A 27,717-nucleotide genomic window follows, 5' to 3' on the forward strand; every position below is an offset into this window, starting at 1 on the left:
TTCAGTTCAGAGATATTCCCCACCAAGCCCGTCCCTGTCCTGCTCCAACCTACACATACACACCAAACACAGGTTCCAGATTTCTATTATCTCTTTGGTGATAAAACAGCTGAAGGATGACTTGGAAACAGCCACTCTCTGGGTTTGATATCAGAATAAAATAGCTTCATGCAAAAAGATCTGCAAAGAACAAAAGTCTATCTGCACATTGAACTCTCTAATAAGGTTTGTCCCATTTTCCACATTTGCCCAAAATGGAGTAAAATATTTTTTGTTGGCATTATCATACACAAGAAAGAGTGGCAAATATTCTAAAACAGGTTTATATAGTTATTGGACAAGGGAGGGTATGATCACCTTTACTGAAGGCCAATGATGAAGGAAAATGGAGAGATGTGACAAATGAAATAGAGAATGAAGTTCACACGCTGAAGTTCAAAGGCTTCATCAATCCTCAAATCAATAAATATTACTATAGTGGAGTGGCAATGAGGGGAGGGCCATCCTGACGGACAGAGTTTATGTCTGGCCTGGATTGCTACCTTTGATTAACTAAATATTAAATGAGTCATACAATGACCTCATGTTCTTTACTGGAGTGCTAATATATCCTGCAAGAAGTTCCTATTACCATTCTTTAATCCCTGGGAATTACCATATAATTATAGCAAACCTGGGTCCATCCTAACATCTGTCACTGGACCCCTGACATCCTGGTGCTTTCATCTCCTTCCTGGATTTGTACATCTGTTACCACACTTTCTTTCCATCCCAGCAGGTTTGTTTGCCTTGAACAGACATTCTTTTCCACACATTTCTTCAACTCCAGAGGAAACGCTCCCACAGGAATGAGGCCAGTGGATGCAGCCTCTCATATTAACATTATGCAAAGAAAAACACTACTTAAAATTTTAAACCATCTTTACTCAGTAATAAACACTGGTTTGATAGCTCAACCACAGCCATTGACACTTACAACCTACCAATTGTTATGCATTCCTTATGCATGACTTATAACTTCAAGGCTTTTTATCTTTTACTGAGGTTTAATTGCTTATTTGATGAACAATATTTTTTAAGTGAATGGAGCATTTGCTAACCCAACTTCACAAAATCATCCAACATCACTCACGTGTAGTGTTTGCAGATCTACCTCAAGCCTGAGCCAAACGAGCATTGAATTTGACATCTAATTCTATAAACTATCCCAAACTTCTATTTTGGGGAGAGCAACTATCACTTTCCCTTCATCTCCATTGCTAGCATGAGTATTGAAACTTTCTGGATTTTCAGAGCCAATATTTCATAAAGAAATAGCAAGTGTTTATCACTTAATAGATGTAGATGCTGAGTGAGTCACTGGGCTTCTTCCTAGCCAGGAGATTTATTTCCATCTACCAGCCTCACAGTATCTACCTAAGGAAAATTCAAGGTAGTATATGTATAATAGTAATTTTAACTAATTCATGACCAAACAAAGCACACGTATTAAATCCATGTATGTTCTTACGGTGGTTAATTTAGAAATGTCTCTAGGTCCTTGCGTATGTGTTTCAATCTATAAAGGAGGCACTATCTCAAGCTCTCTGTTTTCCTACTAATTCTGGGTCTTTATTCAAAAACCTTCTCTAGGATGGGTTTTCTGGAAGTCCCTTCTTCTTTTATAATTTCCTCCTTCTCTACTAGGCACTCTCAAATTGGTCTTAAACAGAGTTGATAACATGTATCTCTGAACATTACACTTTAAATATATCTCCTTGGAGCATTATCCACATTTTATTATATATGTTGTCTGTGTGATATCATATAACATTGTATATTATATATGTGTGACAACACACACACACTCTTCCCCTATAAGACATTGAGCCCCGTGAGGATAGAAACCACGTTTTATTTATCTTTCTAATCTAGTGCTTTTCACAGTGCCAGGGACTGTAAATAAATGTTGCTGAATTGTAAAAGTCAAATTTTCTCAAAGCTAGTAGTAAAAATCCTTTTTGTTTTTCATGGATTACTTCACTGGAGATAAAAGTAGTTTAAACTTACTAACCAAATAATGTGCTATGAATTATGTAGGAACAAGTTATGGTATTGCAATACTGCAGAAAGGAAAAGGGAAGGAAAGAAAATTTGTTATTTAGTCAGTGTTCCACATTTAGTTACCGAGAAATAAGCTGTAGAAACTGGATCTCATAACTGACAATGTGGTACTCTATCCATTAGCTTAAGTTGCTCGCTTGAGCATCTCATATTCTCTATATGGAACAAGGTTTCTTTAGTACAATATGTCTTTTCGTGAGAAGAAACATCAATTCCATGCAGTCAAGAAAGGACCTGATTTCTCCCTTTCCTTTTGTGTAATGGCCATGAGCATGATCATTCTCTAAGCTTTCCAGGTTTAACGGGGGACAATACGCTTTAGTGGCTGTGAGAAACCACGAAGGATGCCCCAGCTTTCAGAGAGTGTGTAAGCAAATGGCTGTATCCTCTGTGCTCCATTTCCCCCTCTGTGAAAAAGAAAAGCATAATATTTAACAACATCACCAAGCTATTGTGAGGGTTAATTAGATTTAATGGGGGAAGGGAGGCGAGCTGATTAGGCACTATTCAAAGTCAAAGAATCATTATTTTGTGTCTAAAAATAATCCTGATTTAGGAGTAAAATTAATTTAGGAGCTCCATCTTTGGTAATCATCTTCCCATACTTTAAAAAAAGCCATAGTTTTTAATCAAAATCCAATTTTAAGCACAACCCAATGAAGTAAAAATGGAGTTCTGTAAATTTCCATTCACCTTTGAAGAAATACAGTATACAGTTCAATTTTGTCTTTTTCTTCTCTTCCCTTCTTTTGAAGATATATTACATGTAGAAAAGTTAATTTTGTTGATAGAGTAATGTAATCAAATATGGATTTTAACCCTACATTAATTTTTTTTTGTTTCACATGAAAGATTTGTGAAACACCTTCAATTGCTTCTTTAAGGAATCAACAATCAATGTTTTGTGGTTGAAATAACTTTTCAGGTCATTTCTGGTAAGTTCCATCCATATTTTTGTTCAAGAACTAGTTAGTGAAAGATCTTTGTATTCCCTAAATTAAAAAAAAAAAAAAAAAAAAATCCCTGGATATTTAAGGCTCAAGTCAGAAAAAAATAATACTAAATACTAATCACCAAAATTAACAAAATAGATTAACTAACTACGAAAATCTTCTTGAGAAGTGGAAGTTGGTACTTGAGAAAAATCTGAGTGGTCACCCATATCTCACTAAAAAGCTTACAGTATCTTCGAAAAAAGGGAACTCTATCATGTTTGTTTAGAACTTTCTGAAGGAAAGGGACACTACACAGCTCAGTTAGTGGAAAAGTATTCTCTATGGAGCAGTGGGAAGAGTCCTCTTTTGTTTGAACACAGCCCTATTAAAATTTCTCGTAAGACATAAATTCTCTTAACTTAGACTGTATACTCACCAAGCAAACTTCTGATTATTCATTCGATTTCCCCGGACCCTTGACACTGGGGACGGATGTACCCTGTAGGCAGATGAGAGTAATCCAGTCACTGAAAGAGCATATTCACAATTATAAATGAGCAAACAAAAAGGGATCTGGTTTATAAATAACCTCTTTTAGATTTGCCTAATATAAAATCCCCCAGGTTTGATCACATCTTAGTAAATGGATGCAATTAGATTTCTTTGCCTGCAAACCTGCTCTCTCTCTTTCCTTCTTTACTACTTCTAACACAACAAGGGTTTATCATAATGTTCACTGTGAAGACCCCCCAAAAGCAGGACTGCCAGTTTTAATTGACTGATTCATTCTTTCAGTTCAACAAAAAGTTACTCAATACCTAATCCTCGCCAGGCGTAGGAGTGGCTAAAAGTAATGTAAGCTATGATGCTAACCTTCAAAGGGTTCTTTCTGGTATGTGTTCCCAGAGAGGGGGCACAAAGAAACAGTCTTAGTACACACCCTTCAATTTCTAGATTTAAAACCCTAAAAAGCAAGATAAGGGGCCAGCCCAGTGGCACAGCAGTTAAGTTCCCACTTTCCACTTGGGTGGCCTGGGGTTTGCCAGGTCAGATCCCAGGTGTGGACCTATGCACTGCTTGTCAAGCCATGCTGTGGCAGGCATCCCACATATAAAGTAGAGGAAGATGGGCACAGATGTTAGCTCAGGGCCAGTTTTCCTCAGCAAAAAAGAGGAGGATTGGTGGCAGACACTAGCTCAGGGCTAATCTTCCTCAAAAAAAAGCAAGATAAAATTCATCAGGATATGCTACTCCAAAATATACTACTTTGGCATAAGGATTATTTTGAGCTGAAGGCAACTGAGTAGATATAGGAGGAGCTCTCTACCCTCACGTTATATGCCTAAAAGCAGGACATAAATTTCCCTTTTGTAAAGGAAATTTTCATTTGTAAAGGTGTCCCCCTCTCCCATACTAGGAAGAGGAGTACAATGCACAACTCCTATCACCAGAGATGGCACCAAGACGTGTCTGCATAAATAGCCCTTAATTACGATTAGTTTCCCCCATACATTTTTAGTCACCTTCCTGCAATCTACCTCCCTAGAAGGCCACATTCCCTTCTCTTTTGACTACTCACTTCTCCACAATTTATTACCCTTTGTTAAAATGGTATATAAGCCCCAAATTCTAACCACCCCTTTGAGTTACTCATCACTGAGTACTCCCACATGTGGGCATGTTACATGAATAAACTGTTTTTTCTTCCCTCTTTTTGATCTGTCTTTCGTCAGTATAATTTGCAGGCCCCCAGACAATGAACCTGAGAGTTCATTAATAATAATGAACTACAATAATCTCCTCTATAATCCAAATGTCCAGGAAAAGAATCCGTGGGGATGGGGGAAGAAAGAAGGATGAAGAGGTATTTCTAGGAGAAAAGTCTTCTAAAGTGATGCTCTATAGCTGGAAGAGGAAGGCAAAGTCAATTCAAAACTTTAGCCACATAGTGGAGAAGTGAAGACTATATTGTTTTATAAGCTTCCAGGGTTGGACTCATCCACTGGAAATAGTTTAAGCTTCCAGGAACTGCTGATATCTTCCAATCAGGAGCTAGCTGCTGAGCCTCCAACCCTTTGTGGGTCATTAACTGGCGACACAATATGCCCTACTTCCTACTTCCTTGTGGCCAACTTCCTGCTTTGTTCTATCTTTACTGAGATTTGTGAGACCTAGGCAGTCTTTAAGTTTGTGTTATCTTTCTTGCTATGTCTCAGACATTTCTCTTATTTACAAGACAAGAAGGAAAGAACACAGGGATTTTAAACTGGTCTTAAAGTCCAGTTAGAACCAATAGTTCTAAGGTTCATTAGAACCCCAGCTCCCCACAGTTGTTTAGCAAGTGAAAATCTTTACCAAACAGATAATATACCTCTAGCCCCTCGGTAGGGCCAACTGCAATCTTCCTGTAAATTCAGAGCCAGATGCACTTTGCACTCAGAAGGCTTATTTCTTCCAACATCCCTTATTAACATTCTTTTCCTCACAGCGCTTCTCAATGGCTGCTGCAGCTGAGCTGCTCAGTACAGATTTTCCGCTTGGCATGGGGGAGGGGGTGTTAATTATGCAGAAAGATGGAGAGAGGCCAGACAGCCCCTCTGGTGAACTGTCTCATTCAAGCACGGCCCACTTCCTGCTGTTTTGCAGCTACAAGGATCACCTGTTGGTCTTGGCATCCATCCAAAGTGAGGCCTAGCGGAAATGACAGACTCGGCTAGCAATGAAAGCCAGCTCATATTCCAGAACCCCAAAATGGGAAGAGAGAGAAAAAAACATGCAATAAAAATGCATAAGAATTATACAAAAGGTAGCAAGACTCATATTTTCTTCTCTTTTCCTCTTTTTGTCTGTCTGCTTGAAATATCAAAATGGAATTGCAAGGCAAAAAATGTCTCCCCACTTAAAGCCCCCTGACCCAAGAGAAAATGCAGGAAACCATCTTGAACCTTCCCTATAACCCCATTGGGCTATCGGAGTCCTACTTTATTACTAAATAAAGCTTTAAGGAGTAACAGCCCAAATACGCTCAGTTCTTTAATTCACTCTAACATCCTTTGAATGTTTTACTTTTATTGCCCCTCCTTAACCCTGATATTTCTAGTCTGATGAGAGAAGTATTCTCTTATTGATGCTTCTGATTGCATATATTAATGCAGAAAAATGGGCCTGTTTAACCTATAATTATAATATTCTCTAGGTATTTGTGTATTTTAGCAAAATTTCATTGATCCATAGGTCAAATACTGTAAGTAAATAATTTCTATAGCAGTTTAACACTCTTTATAGAATTCCTGATTGTGTGCGTATGACCAAATAATTATAAGGTTTCCTAAATTAAAACAGTAAAACAAGAAAGTGAGTAAATTGATAACCTGGAGCCGACTTCATCCGATGAAGTAGACCATAAAGGTTGGCATTTCAGCTACCCTCCAAAATTTCTCTTCAAAAGGATATGCAGTATTTTTGTGAGCTCAGTCTCTACATTGTGACACTTTTTGCCATCGCCTACCTTTTTTCCACATATAGCAGCCAGGCAGGTAGCAAAGTCAAAACCCCAGTAGGAGAAACCACCAGCTAATCTGCATGTCATGCATTATTCATGACCTCCTGATTCCTGCACCTGCATCTAGGCAGGAAGCTTGCAGGGAATGTTCATTATGCTTCTCTTAGCCTCACACAGGCTCGATTACTGCTAAGCTACTTTGTTCTGTAACTAAGGGTTTCAGGCCTTAGTACTAACCGCTGGATACAGAAAGAAAAAAAACCCACGATGTTGAAGAAAAGGGCAATCTTGGTTGTTGTGTAACATACATTGCATCCTACAATGTGCTCTTCTGAGACCGACAGTTTATCAGATGGAAATGCTCACATTTGGTGATTTACATTATATAGAAAAAAGGAAGCTATACCATTAACTATACATATATATAATGTACACATGGTTGGTATACATTAACCATGTATACCAACTGTTCTATTTATATACACTGCCTCATCTGAGGCAGAAAGCATGTTTATAATTTTACCCAATGCAAGGCTTAATTTAGCTTTCTTGCTAAGCATGTGAGAACTTTTTAGATATCTTAATATAAAAAAGACTCTTCCTTCTTTGGGTAAACCACCAGAGAACCTGACTTTCAAATCTTACCTTTTAATGACTGACACTTACAGTTAAGAGAATATGACCACTCTGATTTTCAATGTCTTCACGAACCCACCTAATAGGCTGGTGGCTAGAGATGGGATGTGAACCCGAATATCCAACACATACTATTGATTACACTAATGAACAGCTGAGGAAGGATATCGATCCTACCCTTTTACTAGCGCCACCACAAAAAAGCTGTGACAACTTAAATCCAATCTTATAGTCCCGAATGGAATTAGGATGAAGTGGTTAAGAATACAGACTGTGTAACCAGTCTGCCTGGGATTGAATTCCAGCCCCACCATTTACTATCAGTGTCATTTTAGGGCTAGTTACTTAACCTCTCTGTGCTTCAGTTTTCTCCTCTGTACAAATGGAGGCAATAATAGCAACCACTTCCTAGGGCTGTGAGATTTAAATAGGTTAACAGTTGTAAAGTGTTTAGAACAGTGCTTGGTACCTAGGATACAGTCAATATATGTTAGCCATTATCACCAGCAATGCTGATTGCATCAGAAAGGATGGTATGAGGGAATTGGTCTATCCAGCTAATTCCAGGGCATTGAGATAATGTCCTACAGAGCCTGCAGTCCTAACTACTATGCTTATGTGACTTTACAAAAGGTGAGGAAATAGCAAAGGGAAATGAACACATACAGAGTAACATGAACCAAATACTGTGGTTTATAAGGTCTGGCTTACTCTCTGGTATCTCATTTTTCTGTTCTATGTTGGAGGATCTATCTTCTGTTTACTCAGTTGCATAGTATTTCAGTGATGTCCATTCAAGAAGAAATCACAGTAATCACAGCAATACAAAACCACTCCCATTGACTAAGCTCTTACTATGAGCCAGACACTTTAACTGTAAGTACTTTAGACACATTATCATATTTTATCCTCATATCATCATTATTCACATTTTATCTTTGATAAAATAGCCTTAGAAGAGTTAAGTAACTTGCCAGGGTCACACAGCTAGTGAACAGCAAAATCAGAACTTGAACACAGGTATGTCTGACCTAGTCTATTCCAGATTATTATCCCATCCTTATGAATTCATATATATTCTCTCCACACCACCCTAGAGGATGCAACAAAGTAAATAAGCACCAGGGGCTTTAATGAGAGATTTAGCATTTATTTAAACCCAGCTGAACATTCTACAGTGTAAGTAGATACAAAATGAAAGAACTGGTTTTCCTGGCCTAAAATCCGCACTGGACTGAATAGTAAGCATGTGGTTACTCACAAGAAATAGTCATAGTAATGTACTTCATTCTCACTTTAACTGTTTATGAAAATTCCTTGTTATTAGCACCGCTATTTAGATACATAATGTACAATACATGTAAGTTTTAGATGGTGAAATTCATTCTAGCTAAATCCACTTCCTCACTTCCAGTTTTTTCTAGAACTCAATCCAATCCTGTTTGTGTCCACACCCTCTGATGAAATCATCCTTATCACGGTCATGAATGGCCTCCAGGTTTCTAAATCTAAAGGTTAATTCTCAGTCCTCATCTCAAATTCTCAGCAGTAACTGCTGTAACTGATCATTCTATCCTTGAAAAGGTATCTTTACTCAGCATCAGTGATATTCTTCCGGCTTTCCTCCTCTTCTTCTTTTTTTTTGCCTGAATCTCCTCCTCTCATTCTTTTCAACTCTAAAGGTCGGCATGGCCGGGGGATCACTTTCCCATTACCTTTTTCTTCCTAATTTCAACTCACTCTCTAGGTGAAAAACTTTACACTATAGCTACCCTCACACCCTTGATGATATCATCCCATCTAAAGGTTTTACAGGGGGCCGGCCCAGCGGCGCAGCAGTTAAATGCGCACGTTCCGCTCCCGGGCGGCCCGGGGTTCGCCGGTTCGGATTCCGGGTGCGGACGTGGCACTGCTTGGCACGCCCTGCTGTGGCAGGTATTCCACATATAAAATAGAGGAAGATGGGCACGATGTTAGCTCAGGGCTAGGCTTCCTCAGCAAAAAGAGGAGGACTGGCAGTAGTTAGCTCAGGGCTAATCTTCCTCAAAAATAAATAAATAAATAAATAAAGGCCTTACATACTATCCATATTATAATGACTCCCAAATTTCTATCTCCAGCCCTATCCCAAAATATTCTCTGAATACTCAGGGTTTTCAATCCAAACTTTTTCCTTAAAAATTTTTTTTTTTAAAAAAGGTGTTCCTTTCCATATCTTCCTAGTCTCAAAAATGGCATCATTCACCCAGTTGCAACCTTGGAGTGATACTTGAGCCCTTTTATGCTCTCATGACCTATGTGCTAGAGAGGCTGCTTAAGACTGACAAAAATCAGAATAATTACATCACAGCCCAATAAAATATTTATTGTAGAAAATTGCTCATCTAGTAAGATCAGAGATTTTATATCAAGGTCATGAGAAATTGTGTACAAATATTTTCTATTCCTAAGTCCAATTTTTTTCTGTTATGTAATAAAATTATTAGCCCATACTTTCATACATAAATTACTCCAATTACTTGACATAATACATACTTTAACAATTCAGTTTACTACACGTGTGGAAGAAAAGATTAATCTAAAATAATTCCACAATTATTCTTAAATACCAGAATTTTTCTATTCAGAATCACATCAAAGATAATTTTAAAATAATTCTTGGTATTGCTCCCTTCTTTTACACAGTTGTTCTGAATACAAATTCTCATGATTACTCGGGTTAATTTGGATGTTTTTATTTTAACATGTATACATTACACTTGACCAAATGAAAATACGAGCATGACTCCAGTGTTTAAACGAAGTGGGCCTTTTTTATTCTCAGCTTATATCAAGCCAGTGATTAGATGACCATTAGGAATGCCATATATTATTTAAAAGTTCTTTTTTCTCCCTCATTATATTTCTGTCTCTCTCATGCAAAGCCACTGATGTTATTTTTAGAAGAGTGGCTGAACTTAAACGTCATAGAGAATTAATATGATTATTTTTCTCACTGTTTTGAAATACCAGTATAACTTTTGTTAAAAATATAGTGGTTTGAATGGAACAACGTGAATTTCTTCTCTACATCCATAGAATGAGGAATTCTAAAAAGAGATTATTTGGTTTGCATAATTATGTTAATTAATCCCAGCCTCACTGCCCAACATCCCCACTTCCTCTCTCTGTGGTAGTAACACTGAAGGTTCTCCTCCCTTGTCACCTGGTTAGCTGATGCTTAACTCTAAGAAGCCACTCCCAATCTCGAAGTCTAAGTCAATTCACTCTAAGTTCTCACAGCACAGGATATTTAGCACACGTTAACTGAAGATTACATCTGCTTGTCTGTTTAGTTTATTTTGTCTGTCTCCCCAACTAGACAGTGTGCTCCAAGGGGACAAGGGAGCTTTTCTCTTTTTGCTCACTATCATATCTCCATTACATGCCACAAAATGGGCACTCAATAAATATCCGTTGCATAATCAGCCCTATTTCACTACTAGACTATAACGTCTAGGGTGGATGGCAATGATAATGTCTGTCTAAGTCACCATTGCATCCTCAGAGCTTAGCATAGTGCACAGGAGATAGATAACAAACATATGTTAAGCCACAAAATGTAGAATAAGGATAGAAAGTTTTAGACTTAGAAATGTGAGCTATTTCACTGAATTACTGGACACCTGTAGAGCATGCAGAGCTTCAATAATTGCTCAATATTAACTAAATCCAACAAACTTGACTCAACAGCTCCTCTCCATGACGTCTGGCATCGTGGAGTAAGATAGGCTCTTTGTCCTCAAGCAGCTCAGAGTCTAATTGCGATAAACAGGTAGAAAATATCATAAAAGAGGGTAGGAAAATTAAAAGGGATATCAAGTTTTATTGGAATAAAGCACTATTCTCAAAACCTTCTCCCCCAAACCGTTTTCTGCACTAGAGCCACAGTGCTATTTTTAAAAGGCAAATCTGTTCTTCTTGTTCCATTATCTCTTTAGTGGCTTTTTATGGCTCCTGAAATGGACCTAAATCTCAACATGGCCTAAATGATTATAACCTGGCCCCTGCTCACCTCTCCAGCTTCACTTTTCAACAATATCCCCCTCTCCACTCCCCTGATTTCTGTGATCCAGTCACCCTGGTCTCTTTCAGTTTCTCTCTCTCAACTCAGTGCCTTTGCACATGTTGTTCCTTTTCTAGAGAACCTCCAACAGGCTAGTGAACTCTTACTCATTCTCAGCTCTCAGCTCAAATATCACGTCGCTTTCCCTGACTCACTAAACCCGATTAATCTCTATTTTACAGACTCTCATTATTCTCTGTGTTTGTCCTCCATAGCACGTATTAGGCTTGTAGTTATATATAGACCTGATTGTTCAATGAAAAGCAGAACTATTTCTCCTTAGCTCTCCGCTATATGCCCAGTATTGGGGCCCATCTCTGGTACAAAGTAGGTACATATTAAATAATGCTCTGTAAATAAAAGGCGATGACGAGAACTCATAATAGTAGCCTTTCTATCTTTCCTAAGATTTGCTCTTGTAGTAATCTGGAAAAATAAATATGTAAATATATATAATTATTTAATGCATATATTTAATATTTATTATATTTAATGTTGTATTTATATTTTATATGTGTATTAAAGATAAAGTACAAAGTGGAAGAGAGGCAAGTGAAAAGTGATGTGGCCTGGGTGTTGTACAAGAAAAATTTTGGCCCCACAGGAGATGGATTCTTTGGATGTACATGAGCCTGTGTCCAGCAATGTCTGCACAGAGACCTATAGCAGGCCAGGATGCCAAAGCAGACATGCCCATCACTTTCTCACCTATGGAGAAATCTCTGGAAAATTAGGGAACGTTGTGGAGAGACTGGTGGAATTCAAACGAGGTCTGTTGTTTAGTTAATAGCGTTGAATCAATGATAATTTCTCAGTTGGGATAACTGTACTATGATTATGTAAGACATAAACATTAGGGAAGCTGAGGGAAAGGTATCTGTGACTCTCTATAGTATTTTTGTAATTTTTAAATTCTAAAATTATTTCCCAATAAAACATTTTTGAAAGTGCTATTCCTTTGTTGGGATAAGTATATAAGTATATAAGCAATACAGATCTTCTAAGAATTACATTTTCCCTGTTTTATTTGGGATGTCGTTTTTCATTCTTTTCAACAGTTATTAGTGATAACATTAATTCTACATGTTTATAAATATAGAGAATACATGTGTGTGTACACATGCTCTCTTCTTTTTTGTTAGTAAATAAATTTATTAATCAATTCTACTACTTTCACCATCATGGTTTTTGCATACACTGGGTACAGAATTAATAACAAGAGGTATGTTGAAAAGTGGTAGACAGAAAGGGGTAAAAGAAAAAAGATGACAACATTTTAAAAGGTCAATAGAAATAATGCTATGGTGAGATTTGGGGCGGGGGGAGGCAGAATTTAGACTATGTCTACTGAGCAAAAACTCATATTGTGGAACTGACATTAATCCAGGTAATATAGATCCCAACATCCTGCTTTGACCTGAGATACCTTGATAATTACTTCAATTTTCCACTTCATTTTGCACGTATATAAGTCTGATATATTATTTTTCAGCGTTCAGTGTATGGTGCATTAAGGTTCCTGCCCTCTAACGTGTAAACTGAAATACTTAGATTTAGGCGTTAGTGCGGACTGAGTTGGAGGGATTTCATGAAGCGACAGACATTCTGACTGGCAGTGATTCTATTAGTCACACTGGTAATGCCTTTTACTTGGTGTGTTCTGTGGGAAAAGAATAGTAAGTAGTTGAAGAATCACTTCAAATGCTTTTACTGCCTCTGGTTGCATTAATTTTGAGATGCCTCATTTAGGCTAAAAAAAGAGGCAAAGTTAAAGTATGTAATATGGGCTTTTCGTCACCCCAAATTGGATCTATTACAATTTAGCATTTTCTCCAGAAGGTGTTATAGCTCACTAGGCTGTACGATTTTTCCTTCGAGTAGGACAAAATTTTACATCATTTGGTTCACAGGCATAATGAAAATGGCATAAACTAGACTCTAAAGATGACAAGCCATCTCTAAGGAGAAAATGTAGCTTACATTTCACTTACAATAAAATTTAAAATGCTAGAAAAACCTCAATTTGCTAATTATGTGTAATCACTATCTTTAATTATTTTAAATAATGCGTTTAAAGAAAATGAATCTATGCATTTGTGTGTGTGTGTATGTATAAATCCTGATTTGTTGTTCTTTAAGTGGACACCAAATGAATTAAAGGGAATGGTACCCAAGAGATGGATTCAGTACAGAATCACAGAGCAGTCTGATTTGTAGACAGCTGGAGAGGCAGTCCTCTGTCAAAACTGACAGCCAAGAAGCTTGAAGGACTTTAAGGCAAAGGAGCCAGGAACTGACCACTAGCTTATGCAGAGACATCTTATTTCAGAACTTGGCACCTGAGACCAAGAGCTGCCAAACACATCAATGAGTACCCACAGTGCTAAAGGTCTTGTGGAGATTAACAAGGAGTACATCAAGTATCACACACCAGCTTATTGACAGGATTGGACAAATAGCAATGCACCCACCATGTAAGTGCATCCAAAATGCACCAGGCCTTCTACAATTGATCAACATTCTTTACACTAGTTGTGTTCAAATTCACCATTCCCTCCTCTGCCCCACTGCCAGCCACTAGTATTCTCTTTCCTCTGCTTCATGTCTCATTGGCCCAAGAGGCTAGAGTTTATCCTGCAGAAACACATATTGGCTATTATTATATTAACAATATAGGCAAATTAGAGCACAGCTGGTTTCGTTATTTTGGTTATTTCTGAATTTGATACAGATCACGACATCATTGCTGTGGTTGCTTATGAAGCACCCTACCATCATTGTGACTGGAAACAAAATGAACAGGAAAGAACTGATTAAAATGTATTAAGTGCTACTATGTTTAAGGCACCTGCCAATCATTTTAGAATAGTAAAGTAACCTAAAATATGGCCTCTGTCCTTAAACAAAGACTGTGGTCCAACTGGGTCAGTATACAAAAGCACCGGAAAGGTTAGATAATAACACAAGATTAAGATCATCAGGTTCTCTAAACAGAATAGCTGTCGCAACACAGTAGACAATGAAATAATGGAAACATTGGTTACTTGAAGAGGCCAAAGGGAAAAATCACTTCAAGTGAATGGTGTGACATTTGGGCTGCATCTCACAGAGTACAGCTTCTGAGAAAGCACAGGGAAACAGGCAGGTGTGCAGGTGAGGAAAAAGCTATGAGCCAACAGGAAGACTTGGAAAGATAAGCCAAGTATGTCACTACTTTAATTGGAAGAAGGAGCTCATGCAAGGGGGTGCAGCCCCAAAGGTGGAGTGTCTTTGTGACTGGTGATAGATGTTTTGGGATTTTTCTTCTAGAAAGTGCAAAGCTCCTAGAAGATTTCATTTCAGAGAAGTAATGTTATCACATACGAACTCATCTGCAAGTCGCGTGCACAATGACTGGAAAAAGGATGCCTAACATCAAGATAATCTTGATGATACCACAATAGTTCACATGTAAAGGGACAAAAGTCTAAACCAAAGAGGTCTTGAGGGAATGGAGAGAGACTAGATGACATCATAAGATTTGGCAACACCTGTTGACACTGGATAGTGGAGGGTAAAGGAAATACTAAAATTCTGAGAGACTAGAGGAACGGAGGGACACGTGGTTTTAATTTTAGGCAGCTGGAAACGAATGACTGCAGTTCAGGAGGGAGGGCAGACTTACAGGAATGGATCCTATTTTTTCATAAACAAGAGGGGAAAGCTGCAGCTGAAAAAGTAAGATTTTTAAAGAAAAACTACCAAGGCAGGGGGTGAGGATGCTGATTGACACACTTATGGTTGGGGCAAGAGGAAAAGGAAGAATCAAGGAATTAGAAAGAAAAGTCAGTGAGATAGGAGGAAAATTAATAGTAAAAAGACTATATGACATGTAAACAGAGTCAGTTGGTTAAATTTTTTAAAAGGAATGGGAGTGAAGACTGAGTAAGAACCATTACAGAGGTCAATCATGCACCATCATAAGAATAGAGTTTTGGTAAAGCTACAAAGAGATGATACGTATCAGGCTCTAGAGTGTTAATGCTTCAAATTGGGGATAAAAGAGAGAATGTCGAAAAACAACATCTGTTTGAGCAGCATTTCCCTGAAAGGAGAGAAGCAGCTGGGATAGCCTATTCCAGACAAAAGTCATTTGGTTTTTCTTTTTTTTATCAAGAAAATGGAAATATAATTCTGTATGTTAGATGGAAGGTGCAAATGAAAAGGAGAGATTGAGAAGGGAAAACTGAGTAACAAACTCTAGGGGAGCAAACTGAGCAGGTGATGTTCCCTAACACTCAGCAGCTACACAGACACAAATATTTTCCTCAAAGTGAGAGCTTTGTACTGTGCTAAGAGTTTTAGCAGACAGCCTCACTTATCCACCCAATGCCTATGAGGTAGGCGTCATCGAGCCCATTTTGTAGATGAGCAAAGCAAGGTTAGGGGGGTTGTTGATATCCAGCCTGAGGTCACACTCTAGAGCGGAAACTCAAGTGCAGACCTGACAGACTCCCACATCACCCTCTTCAACAACGCCCCACTCTGTGTATATTATAAACAAAGAAGTAGCTCTATTTTTAAAAGACGTTAAGTGAAGATTAGCCAGAATAGTATATAGCAAAATTTAGTTATAATTTCATGTTTACCAAATGATGTTTGCTTGCAATTGAGAATTATCTGTATAAGTAGTCACGAAGTAGTCTGAGATCTTTAGATCTTTAAATCTAATTTGTATATCGAAATATTGCTTACAATATACATATCAGTCTGTACATATATAGTATAATATAAAAAAATATTGGTCCTTGCCCCAGGTGCCTGGCACAGAGCTCCTAAAATCCTTGCAATTTCCTAAGTGATAGCAGTGTCTTTCATTATTCATAACAGGCTTCTTTTGACTATATCTGAGTTTATGCTAATAAAGTGACTCAGGGTGGGGCCCCTAGACAGCTTCAGCATGAGGGCTGGTCACCAGAAAGACCAAACAAGTCACTGCAGGGCTAGAACTTTCAGCCCCATCCCCATGGAGGGGAGAGGGGCTGGAGATTGAGTTCAATCATTAATGGCCAATGATTTCGTCAACCATGCCTATGTAATGAAACTTCCATAAAACCCCCTAAATGACGGGATTCAGAGAGCTACCAAGCTGGTGAACACATCAACATACTGAGAGGATGGTGCGCCTGGAGAGGGCATGGAAGCTCCACACCCCTCTTCCCTACACCTTGCCCTATGCATCTCTTCCATCTTGCCGTTCCTGAGTTGTATCCTTTATAATAAACCAGTAGTCATATGTAAAGCACTTTCCTAAGTTCTGAGAGTCATTCTAGTGAATTACTGAACTTGAGAGAAGGTTGTGGGAACCCTCCAATTTGCAGGTGGCCAGACAGAAATGTGGATAGCCTGAGGACCCCATATGTGGCTGACATCTAACATGGGGCAGTCCTATAGGACTGAGCCCTCGGCCTGTGGGGTCTGTGCTAACTAACTCTGGGCAGTTGGTGTCAGAATCAAATTGAATTGTTGGACACCTCGTTGGTGTCAGAGGATTGGAGAATAGGTGTTGTTTGGAAAAACAACCATACAATGCATTATTCAAATAATTTTATATTGAGCTTCCAGAATACTCATATTTTCCCTGTGGTGTGGACAAACATGAGAATAATGCATATAACATCATTGTTAACAAGTGCAATTATGATTTTTGAAGTCTGGGTAAGTTAAACCATCTCTTAAAAAATCTGCCAAATTTTTGTTGGGACTATTTTCCCCCAATCATCATTATTAGAAAATGTGGAGGGATAAATGGCCATAAAATAGAACTAACCCATATTTAAATCTACCAATCCTGATACTCTCTTTTAAATAATCAAGACAAACTGAATTTACAAAATATGATTAGAGCAGTTTGCTTAAATTTGTAGTCCCTGATTAAATACAGATGTTATGCAAAATAGGCTGGGTCTGGAAATTGCCCACAAATTCAACTTTATTATTTAGTATTATTTTTGCTTTGAAAAAAAAAAGAAGGCAAAAGCCTTCAGAGTCCTTGAGATATCTGTAGAAATAAGAAGAATAGAATAAAAATTTCATACATGTACTAAGCAACAACATACAAAGCGTAGGTCTAAAAATTGCATATTACCAAACAGTGAAAGAGAAATACCATGATTGTGTAAAAAAAAGAAATGATAAAATTGAAATAGAACCAAGTGATGTTTTCACTCTTGCATTTCTGCCCTGGAGATCTGAGAAAGAAAGCAATAGGATTCAGCTAGTTGTACAGGGGTAAAGTTACCATTCAATATGTGAAAATAATAATTAATAAATCAAAACAATTTCTTAGTTTTTACTGTTTGTCGGGCCCAGTGCTAGGCAGTGGTCATGTAAAAGCACATCAAATATTGCCCCCAGCCCTGAAGGACTTTCCAGGCTAGTGAGTTCAAACCTCATAGGAATTTCAAGAAAGGGCTACACAGGGCATGGTTAGGAGTACAGACTCTGGATCAAGCTACCTGAGTTCGTCCACTGCCGGATTCTACCACTTACTGGTTGAGTAGTCTACAGGTAACATATCTAATCGTTATGCCTCAGTTTTGTCATCTTTATAGTGGGAGTACTTACATTCTCTCATTCAGAACAATGGCCGGAGCACAGCCTGTGCTAGCTAAGTCTTAGCTGCCATTATTGTCTTGTCTTCCCCTCCTAGAGTCCCCATGTTGCAGTGGTGATGTCTGCTCAGGGCTGCCCCACATCTCTGGGTCGCATCTTCCTCTTAAGCAAGAGCAATTACTAGTAAGAGGATTCTATGTCTCTGGATATTGGGTACGGTGCTAAAAGCTAAGAGACTACCATAGACTATCTCAAAACATCTAGCTCCCAATTTGTATGCAACTAGGGGACTTCACCATGAAGAAACGCTTTACAAAAGCTTAATTTTTGAATAAAAAGTAACCAGAGTATTGCAACATCTTTTAAATAGCAAGATAAACTCAAATCATTGTAGGTGTAGCAGACTGCAAAATCTATAAGAATCCCGGAGTAACCAGTATTTTGGACATTAAGTGTTAAACCAACTGTATAAATTATCTGCTGATTAGGAAATACGGGCCAGTGGTTGCAAGGTGACTTTAGCTTCTTTTTAGTTTTGAGCCTATTCATATTCAGATTTGGTGCTGATTTCACATCAGATGAGTGGCTGGCACGGGAGTCAAGAGTTTACTGTACTGGTGTCAGGGGCTCTAATCTGCCAAGTCGTCTCCTAATTGTGGCTGTGTTTACAAAAGTATCATCAATCTGGGCAGGGCAAAACAGGACAGTCAGTCGGACTGATTCATTATATTCTGTATGCTGAGCAGTGCTAAAGAGCAGGGACCTTGAAATTCCCTTCGGCTCGCATAAGCATCACTATGCTGAACACATGCCTGCTCCCCTCTTTGATTCATTCATACCATGCAAAGCAAATCACGGACAGATTAACTTATGGCTTTTTTAGGTAACAGTATGACCAAGATAAGGGTTCAAAGACTCCAAAAATAGAATATTCCTATTTTGCCAAATGACTGCGAAATACCAGTATAGTCTCACGAGTGTCTGCATATACCTGACCTTTTTACCTTGACCATGAATTAATCCACAAATATGCAGTTTGGAAATATATTTGCACAACATTAAATTCAAATTATGTCTTCCTGTTCTTCCTATTATCTTTTATAAAATCTTAACATCTTCGTGAACTTTAACATGCTTTGCTTTTGCAAACCATACACAGGGCTAACACAGACACATCCTTATTAGTATTGGCTATCATGTTTAATTTCTGTATGTATATTATGCTAATTCAAAATATTTCAATGTAACGAGCTCACAGAACACTGCTGAATTTACTTGGAATCCCAACAGCCTTTTTAAAAATGACACCAACATTTTTATTTCTGAGAAGAAATGCCTGATTTAAATCATTTCTCTTTAGTAACTGTTCCCCCCGGCTCTCAAAAATATACAGAATAGGCTTTCTATGAAATAAAAAGAGGGAAAAAGTCACAATTTCTGCTTCTTCTTTCACAGCTTAACCTCTGCAATGAGTGGTCGACATCCGACCTAACTCTTTTGCATCTCTTTCTCTTTTTACCCTTTTATGATCTGGCTTCTATCTCTACTGTTTTAGTACCAGTTTTATTTCAGTAAAAGTTCACTTCAGTAATTAGCCTTGTTGACTCCCCACTTCCCTCATACCAGACCTGAAACCTGTGTTCTCTTTGTGCCCACGTCTCTGTGCTGTCCCCCATCTCTGACACACGCCTCGCCATCTCCTTCTTTTGCTCCTCCTCTCCCCTTAGTCGCCACCGGCTTCATTAGGGTACGCCATGCTGGCGTCTCCCAAAGTCACATCTTTACCTCCAATCTTGTCCAAATTCTAATTTTGCTATTCCAACTCCTCACTAGATAATGTTCACTGAGATATCCCACTATTAATACAAACTCAACATATAACAAATTTATATTCTCTCCGTTACCAATTCTCCACCTATGTTTCTAATAGTAAAATGAGCATTTTTCAAGTTAACAGAGTTCAGAGCCATGTAAGTATTGTTGATTTCTTCCCTTATCCCTTATAGCCAATAACATTTGTTGATTGACTCTGAAATGTCTCTGAAATGTCTCGACTCGCCTTTATTTTCTCCTGCTCTTGCAATCCTTCTAAATGAGGTGGTTACTATCAGACATTTAGTACACTTGTGTCTGCTGGATGCCATGCATCAGTCTCTATCCCTACTAATCTATATGACATACTGCTACGAGATGAGCCATCTGGGCAGATATGGAAGTGGCTTACTCAGCATCCATTCCAGCCTCTTGTTTTTTGACTTCCTAAAGAAGAGGGTCTGGAAACGTAAAAATTACATTTCCCAGAACCCCTTGTAACCATGGTTCTGTGTGAGCTAGCTTCCCCCAAGCTGAAGCAAGGCAAATGTGAGGATGTGAGGAGGCAACTCTGTGCCGGGGCGGGGGGGCGGGGGGGGGGGGGCGGTTCTGGCAAGAATGACAGCAGAGGCGTAAGTTTTTCTGCAGCAGCTGGGAGGAGATTCCAGCATCCAATTTAGAGGTGCAACTGGTAGGTGGGGGCTGTCAGAGGTGTTTTGGTAGAAGTGCTCTGTTGGCATAATATCATTTAATAACTCTCCTTCGGCATAAACTGTTAGAGTGGATACTACTATCAGTAACTAAGAACCCTAGAACACTTTCCTAAACTACTCCTCTCCTTGTATAACCCTCAGTTCAATAACCATCAAGGGGGTTCCTGGTGTCTAAAGAATAAAGCCCTAACTCCTTAAAATCACATTAAAGACCCTGGTCCTAAGCCACTAACGTACTATTTCACACCACCTTCCATAAGAATCTTTCCCTCCAGGCTTGTGTTTTTTGGGCTATAGGGCTTTGGCTTACCCCATTTCACTTATTGGCAATGCCTTTCTTTCTGCCTCCAACATATACATCCTAACTACCTTCCAAAGCACAGAACAAGCCAACCTCTTCCATGAAGCCCTCCATGACCACCTCAGGCAGGAGTCATTTTTCTGTCTGGCCTCCTCTAGACAGACAGGCTATATTATATTGGCAGAGTACATATTTTTCACTTATGTTTTTATGTTGACAATTCTTTATGCATATATTCATAAAATTTCTCTCTCTAATCTTCATTCTTGAGGAACTAAATTATATCATCCATAATAACAACTCTATAGCTAATTTATTCAGCACCTACTATTTACCAGGTGCCTGTTGTAGGTGCTTCTCATGTCTCATCCCTGAAACAATCATGTGACAACCTTGGTTCATCTTATGTGTGATGAAACAAACTCCGAGAAGTTATATAGCTTGTCCAGGGCCATACAGTTAGTGAGAGAAACAGGATTTGCTCTCTAAGGTGGAAGCCCAGGCTATATTCTTTCCAGGGTGAAGTACAATCCCTTTCACAAAGATGGGGCTCAATCACTAAATTATTTTTTTCAAAGGAACATTTCTTGAGCATTTACTATCATGCCCTCTGCTAGGCAAGTTGTAAGCATTGTTTTATTTAATACACTCAACCACCGATGATTTAGATACTTTACATGTTGCAAAAGATGAAAAAAACAAACAAACTGCAAGTAAGAGAAATTAAGTAACTTGTCAAGATCACAGAGCCAGGACAGGGCAGTTCTGGGGTGGGGAGCCAAGCATTCGGCCCCAGAGCACATGCACTGCACAGCAGAGCAAACACTTCTGTTCCCAAGACACAAGAATTTGACAGGGAGACCATTCAATAAAATGGTTCATAGAAAATGTTTTACTTTTAAGAAAAAACAGTAATAATAAGGTACACACAGTGCATTTTATTACAAGAGCCATCACGAGTACTGCGACAATTAAAAATTTCTAGTTTTCAGAAGGTAGAAACAGTCAAACAACCGAACATTTAACAGGAAGTCAGGGAAAAGAGAAGGACAGGATGAGCAAGAGGAAGCTGGGGAAAAAGAATCTCAAAAAATGAGAGGGTGTCACCTGACACATTAGTCCACCCCATACCAGCCCACATATATCTTCTTTAATAAAAATAATTTCTGGCTGAATTTCTCAGGATACTCTTGTTAAGTCTCCTTGCTAAACAGGATACTCTTCTTTGACTAATTCTTTTCCTATTTAATTTAAGCTTAATATGCAAATTTGTAGTTTGTTGTTTACCTATTGGTCTTCGTAAAGTTTTTTCCCTGGTAAAATTATCACTACGTTAAACTTAGCAAATGCAGACAATTATATTTCTTCTTGGAACTCATACATAACTAAACTTATTTCAAATCTTGGATTTCAAAGCAACAGATGTAGAAGTTTCAGCAGGGAATTTGAGTAGTAAGCTGTAGTGCAACTTAAATTTGTCATCCCTTTACGAGGGTCTTTTTGTTCCTTTCTCCATATTCTTTTTGTCATTCAGGAAATCAATGAAGAGACAAAATGATGGCCTACAGAAAACAATAGATATACCCACGTTTCAAATGCATGTGAAGGCAGGTGTGTTTTAGAAGCAAACATTCAGTGTGATAATACAGGGCGGTTCCCAGTGCCTGCCAAGAGCAATTCCACAAAGGATGGGCCTGCACTGGGCATGTAGAAACCACCTTTGTGCTCCGGTACCACACATCACACTCCCTTTGTCTACATGCCTGCTTTCCAGTTCTTTTTGAAAAGATTTTGTTCCTTTCATGAAATTGCTTGTATCTCTTTTTGCATTTTTGTTTCAGAACATCTCAACTTTATATATTAAATTTCAGATTAAGTAACCAGCTAGACAAATGTAAATTCTCTGCAATTAATTTTCTTATGAAGTGTGAAACTTGAAGCTACACCTTCTGCTAATTACGATACACATAAAAGTCAGAGTCTAGTGAAAACTGACTTGTTTTCATGCCTTCACACTCAATACCATACCTGTAGTTTCAGCAAACTGTTGAGTTCCTGCTCAAGACAATTTCACACTTTGTGTGCATTTCAAAATAGTATGTTGCTATTTCTGAAAGCTATTAAGACTTCATTTTCTTCGAATTATAACAGTTTGAGTCATTAATAAAACTCACAAGTACTGAGAATGACTTTTTATTTTAGAATGGTTGAGTTAAGAGCACAAATGCTCTTGATAACACACAATGGTTTCATACATTGCATCCTCTAAAGGGAAGGTTTGCTGCCTTTGTTTTTCTACAAATATTTTCAAACATCCGTCTTTAAGTAAGGCTAGGACTGCTGGATCATGTGATATCCTACATTTGGGAAGTACTTTAGAACATCCTCACACACGTTGTCTTGTCTGATCCTCATAAAAGTCCTACAGCAGGAACACAGGGGCCACTGTATTTCCATTCTGTAAAAGAGCACTTTGAGGGGTTCTGAGACTTGTTAGGCATCACAATAGTGCTAGTCAGACAGACATGAGCACCAATCCTAAACATCTTTCTTTCTCTGGTACTAAGACAGAATTTGGAGCCAGAGAACACTCTGGAACTCATCTGATCCATGCCCACCTCATCGCCAACCTGACCAGAGATAATACTATATGACTTGTTCAGGATCATAGAGTGAGATTTTGGCCACACAGGGATTAAGAACTCCTGTGTTCTTCCAGAATGCAATGGAAAGGAGGTTTCAGAGTCAGATACAGCTAGGTTTGGAGCATAGTTCCAAAATACATTTATGATCTTGTGCAAGTTACCTAAATTCACTCAACTTTAGGTTCCTCATCCCTGAAATGAGAATACTAATACCTACCTTATGTAGTTGTGGGGATGAAAAGAGATAAGAGATGTGGTGTGCCTGACTCTTAATCATTACCCAGAACACATTATTTTCTTCTCTTCTTTCCAACTCACTATTTACATAATGGTACCTAGCTTTCAAATTTCATTTCATAAACTAAAACACGTCAGCAATCCATAGTTGCTTACAAAAATAGGTTTTAAATGTCTTTGTTGCTGACCTTTATAGGTAATCCTTACATTTCTTTTAATTAATTGCTCAATCTTTTCATTATATATCGTCCTTTTCATTAATACTAGACAGTAAAACTTACTATTCTTATTACAATTTAAGGTTTTTAAAATGGAAGCCAAAACCCACATCAGTCTGTTCCAGCCAATACATTTGTTTTAACCTTGATAATTTCTTTTTAAAATTGCACTGACATTAGAATGAAGTTAATCATCCCAATTATCAAGTATTTTGTGAAGTGACCCATGCTGACACTATTTTGCAGCAATAAAGACCAATACTCTCTAGGGTGGTGGTATTCAAAACCAAGTAAGGGAGGTACACACACCTGTATATTACATTCTATCTACTGCACGTAGTATTGGGCATGATCTTCGGTCACATTGCATAGAAAGCATCCTTAGAGAATGCTGATTGTTTCCCTCCTCGTAGTCTAATGGGAGAGGAAGGAGAAGGGATCCTTATCTCCATTTTGCAGATGTGAGTACTGAGGCTGGATGACCTGCATCAGAGGCAGCAGGGCATGGAGGCAGAATTTAAATTCAGGATTAAGGACTCCCAGTGCCTGGGCTTCCACGAAATCATATTCTCTCTTCCATGCAAGTCCTTCCTGTTCTTCCAGGAAATAGAAATAACACACAGCATGGATAAAAAATTTTCTATTCTGATCTTGACATTTTTGATGAAAAGGAGGAACTGTCCCTTAGCAAGTATGTTCTGCATATCAAGTTCACCAGAAATCAATTTTAACAGAGTGCATTTGCATTCCTCACAAGATTCCTAAAACAGCTCCCTAAAACACTTATTTTGTTTTCTTGAAGTTATCTGAAAATTAAATGGACACACAAAAAATATGATAGAGTATGTGTAATCTACACTTTTTATAAAAGAGAAAATTTTTACTAGATTTAATTAATGCAAGCATATATTCATGCATCTACTCAGATGTAGTGAAAGCTACAATTTATTATTATGCTATTGTCTAAGGATGCAGTTGAAATTAGAGGTGTTTTTATATAAGTGATATTGTAGCAGAATTTCTATGCAATTTGTCATATTTCCTCATTGAATTGACAGTGTTGCTGCCACATTAACTGTTTGTCATTCCAAATAAGCTGTCAGGTCATAAAAAAAAATTTCTGTCTTCTTTAGGGCAACATTTTATGGCTATTCTCCTAAAGTCTTGCAGAAGTGACTTTGGGTGTATATGGATGACACCAGCATCCTGCCTCTAGTTATTACGCAGAATCTCATGCTCTGCATATCTAGGTATTAATAGTTCCCTACCTTTAACTGTTCTGGCATTATTTTTCCTGTACTTTGATCTGTTTGTCTGGTTGTTAAGTTTTCAATTATACTATACCGGATACATTTATATAAATTATCTCAAAATTTCTTTTGACATGGGAAAGGGAGTAAGTAAAGAAACACAATATTCAGTCCTATGTCAGATCAAACGTCATGGCTATTAGTCTGACATTATGATCCTCGCGGACCAGAGAATACAGTCATCAGAACAGAATCTAGTTCACTAGCATCATGCTGGACTAATCTCAAATATTATTCTCACAACATGCTACCTTGGTTGGTAGAATGCACTACACATGGCAAGCCACTGACCTAAATCAGCTGTTTTCAACGGCTTTTCTGCCTGTGTCCACAGACATGTAATTCCCACATTCACATACACAGTCATACAGACACAGGCAAGTAGACACAAACCAACCCAGCTTCTGAAGGTCACTCAGTATGGCTATGGGAAAGACAGCAGGTTAAATACATTTCCGGCCAGTGAGTTGCAACTCCACTCTTTCCTCTCAACCTATTCCAACATACCAGCAAGTCTTAACCCACCAATGGTACCCACACCTTAGATGAAAACTGCTAGCTCTAGAAGAAGTCTGTTTACGATGAAATTGTATCCCAAAGTATAAGAGATAAAAGCGAAATCTACTTATAACAAATTTATTTTATGAATGAAAATCCTTAATTACTATGAAGTGAATATGAAAAGAACAATGTGTGTTGATAAACATTAAAACCTGACAGTTTTACTAATTTCAATGGCAGCATCCAAATTATCTTGCATTTTGTTTCATTTAAAGAGTATAAAAGAATATGGATCCATTGAAACTCATAGTTAAAAATAGTCAGAGTGTTTAACAAGCCACCTACAATCTCAGAATCCTCTTCCATTAGAATAAATTATCACACTGGGCAGAGAAGTATTAAAATAATCTAGGTTATTACTGGGTGGAAGGGTATAAGGAAACTTCTAAAGTATTCAAAATATTCTATATCTTGATCTGTGTGAAAGTCACATGAGTATACTCATCACTGAGCTATATATTTATCATCTGGATACTTAAGAATGTGTCATAACTTAATAACAAAATATTGACCCAGAAGCCTGAAAAAGAGTAAGGGAAATTTTTTTCCCGCAAGATTGGCCCTGAGCTAACATCTGTTGCCAATCTTCCTCTTTTTTTCTCTCCCCAAGCCCCCAAGTACATAGTTGTATATCCTAGTCGTAGGTCATTCTAGTCCTTCCATGCGGGATGTCACCACACCACAGCTTGATGAGCAGTATGAAGGTCCATGCCCAGGATCCAAACTGGCAAACCCCAGCTTGTTGAAGCAGAGCGTGGGAACTTAACAACTCGGCCATGGGGCCAGCCCCTGGAAATTTTCGTTTCAAAGTCAATTATTAAAAATTTCTAAAAAATTTTGACACTGTTTATCACTATTATTAAAGTTAGAAAATAAGAACCAAAATGATTTCTAATATATTACCTTGGCCACACATGCTAAACATTCACTTGTTCTTATATGACTGACTGCTAGGCCACAGGGAGGACACGTGCTGAACACACGTGCCTGACTTTGCCTGGCGTTTAATTGAGTCTGGCACATGTGTGCTTTCGTGGTGTACTCAGCTGTGCAAGTTTATGTGAGTGGACATCTGTAGACATGAATTTGAAAAGAACTAGAGCAAAGTGACAACGTTTATAACCAACGATATGTAATAAAAAGAGTGATAACAGGAAGCAGCAACGACTAATGTTTATTGAAGCTTTACTACATTACAGGCACTGTGCCAAGTTCGTGCATTCATCACCTCAAGAACTGCTTTTACGGGAATTTTCAACATATGAGCAGAGATGGGAGGAGATCTGTTTGGTGATTTGGCCCCAAATAAAAGAAGCTGGTAGTACAAATTAACATACTTATAGGCTCCAAGTCTGCAAAATTTTGGTAGGCAATTCCAATAAGTGATTGTGTTATAATTGCAATTTTAAAAATAACTAAAATTCATTAAAATGAACCCTAAATACTTAAAATCCAGGATTCTATTGGTGCCATCTTGAAAAGCATCATTGAAGCAATGTTTCTGGCACAGAACTCTCATATCCTCCTTCTAAGAGTTTATGGTTGACAAACTCCTTTTGTTGGCTCACAATAACAGTTAATAAGCTTGGAGCTGTGGGTGAATTTCTTGGATTAGGACTCCTTTCCTTAACACCTACTGTCTTCGTGATTAATATTTTTCACATGTAAAGTTCTTGATACTTTTAAACTGTATCTCTTATAAATCATCTATTACCCTTAAATTAAATCTTAAGAGTTTTATTTCTAAAACTCTAAATTCCAAACTCTTACTTGATTATTCAAATTGAAGTAATTGACTGTAAAAGAACAGATATATAACTGTGAATCAAACTGTGCTAAACCACAAGATGCATGCTCTCTTACGTAAGGTGAAGCTCTCATTCTAGACATAGCTGTATATCATGATAGTAGAGTAGAAATCCAAAGTTTGGAACCACAGGACTAAATGGCAAAAGATACTGAATGGTAGCCAGAAGTTACTCTGTATTTACCAAGGAGGGCTCAGGTCTTTCAAGCGTGTTGATAAATTACTGACTCAATATGTA

The 27,717-nt window shown here is 38.1% G+C and overlaps 1 protein-coding gene across 7 annotated transcripts in view; it reads right to left on the reverse strand.

The window, feature by feature from the left end:
* KLF12 (KLF transcription factor 12) overlaps positions 1-27,717 on the reverse strand; it is a 582,757-nt gene that overhangs the window by 66,168 nt on the left and 488,872 nt on the right. For all 7 annotated transcript variants that reach the window (XM_070578452.1, XM_008534682.2, XM_070578455.1 and 4 more), the window contains one exon: positions 3,475-3,537. In XM_070578452.1, coding sequence (XP_070434553.1) covers positions 3,475-3,537 — 63 coding nt within the window. The remainder of the gene's footprint in view (positions 1-3,474; positions 3,538-27,717) is intronic.

This window comes from Equus przewalskii, chromosome 16 (assembly GCF_037783145.1).
Source record: "Equus przewalskii isolate Varuska chromosome 16, EquPr2, whole genome shotgun sequence".
In the NCBI taxonomy this organism is placed as follows: domain Eukaryota; kingdom Metazoa; phylum Chordata; class Mammalia; order Perissodactyla; family Equidae; genus Equus; species Equus przewalskii.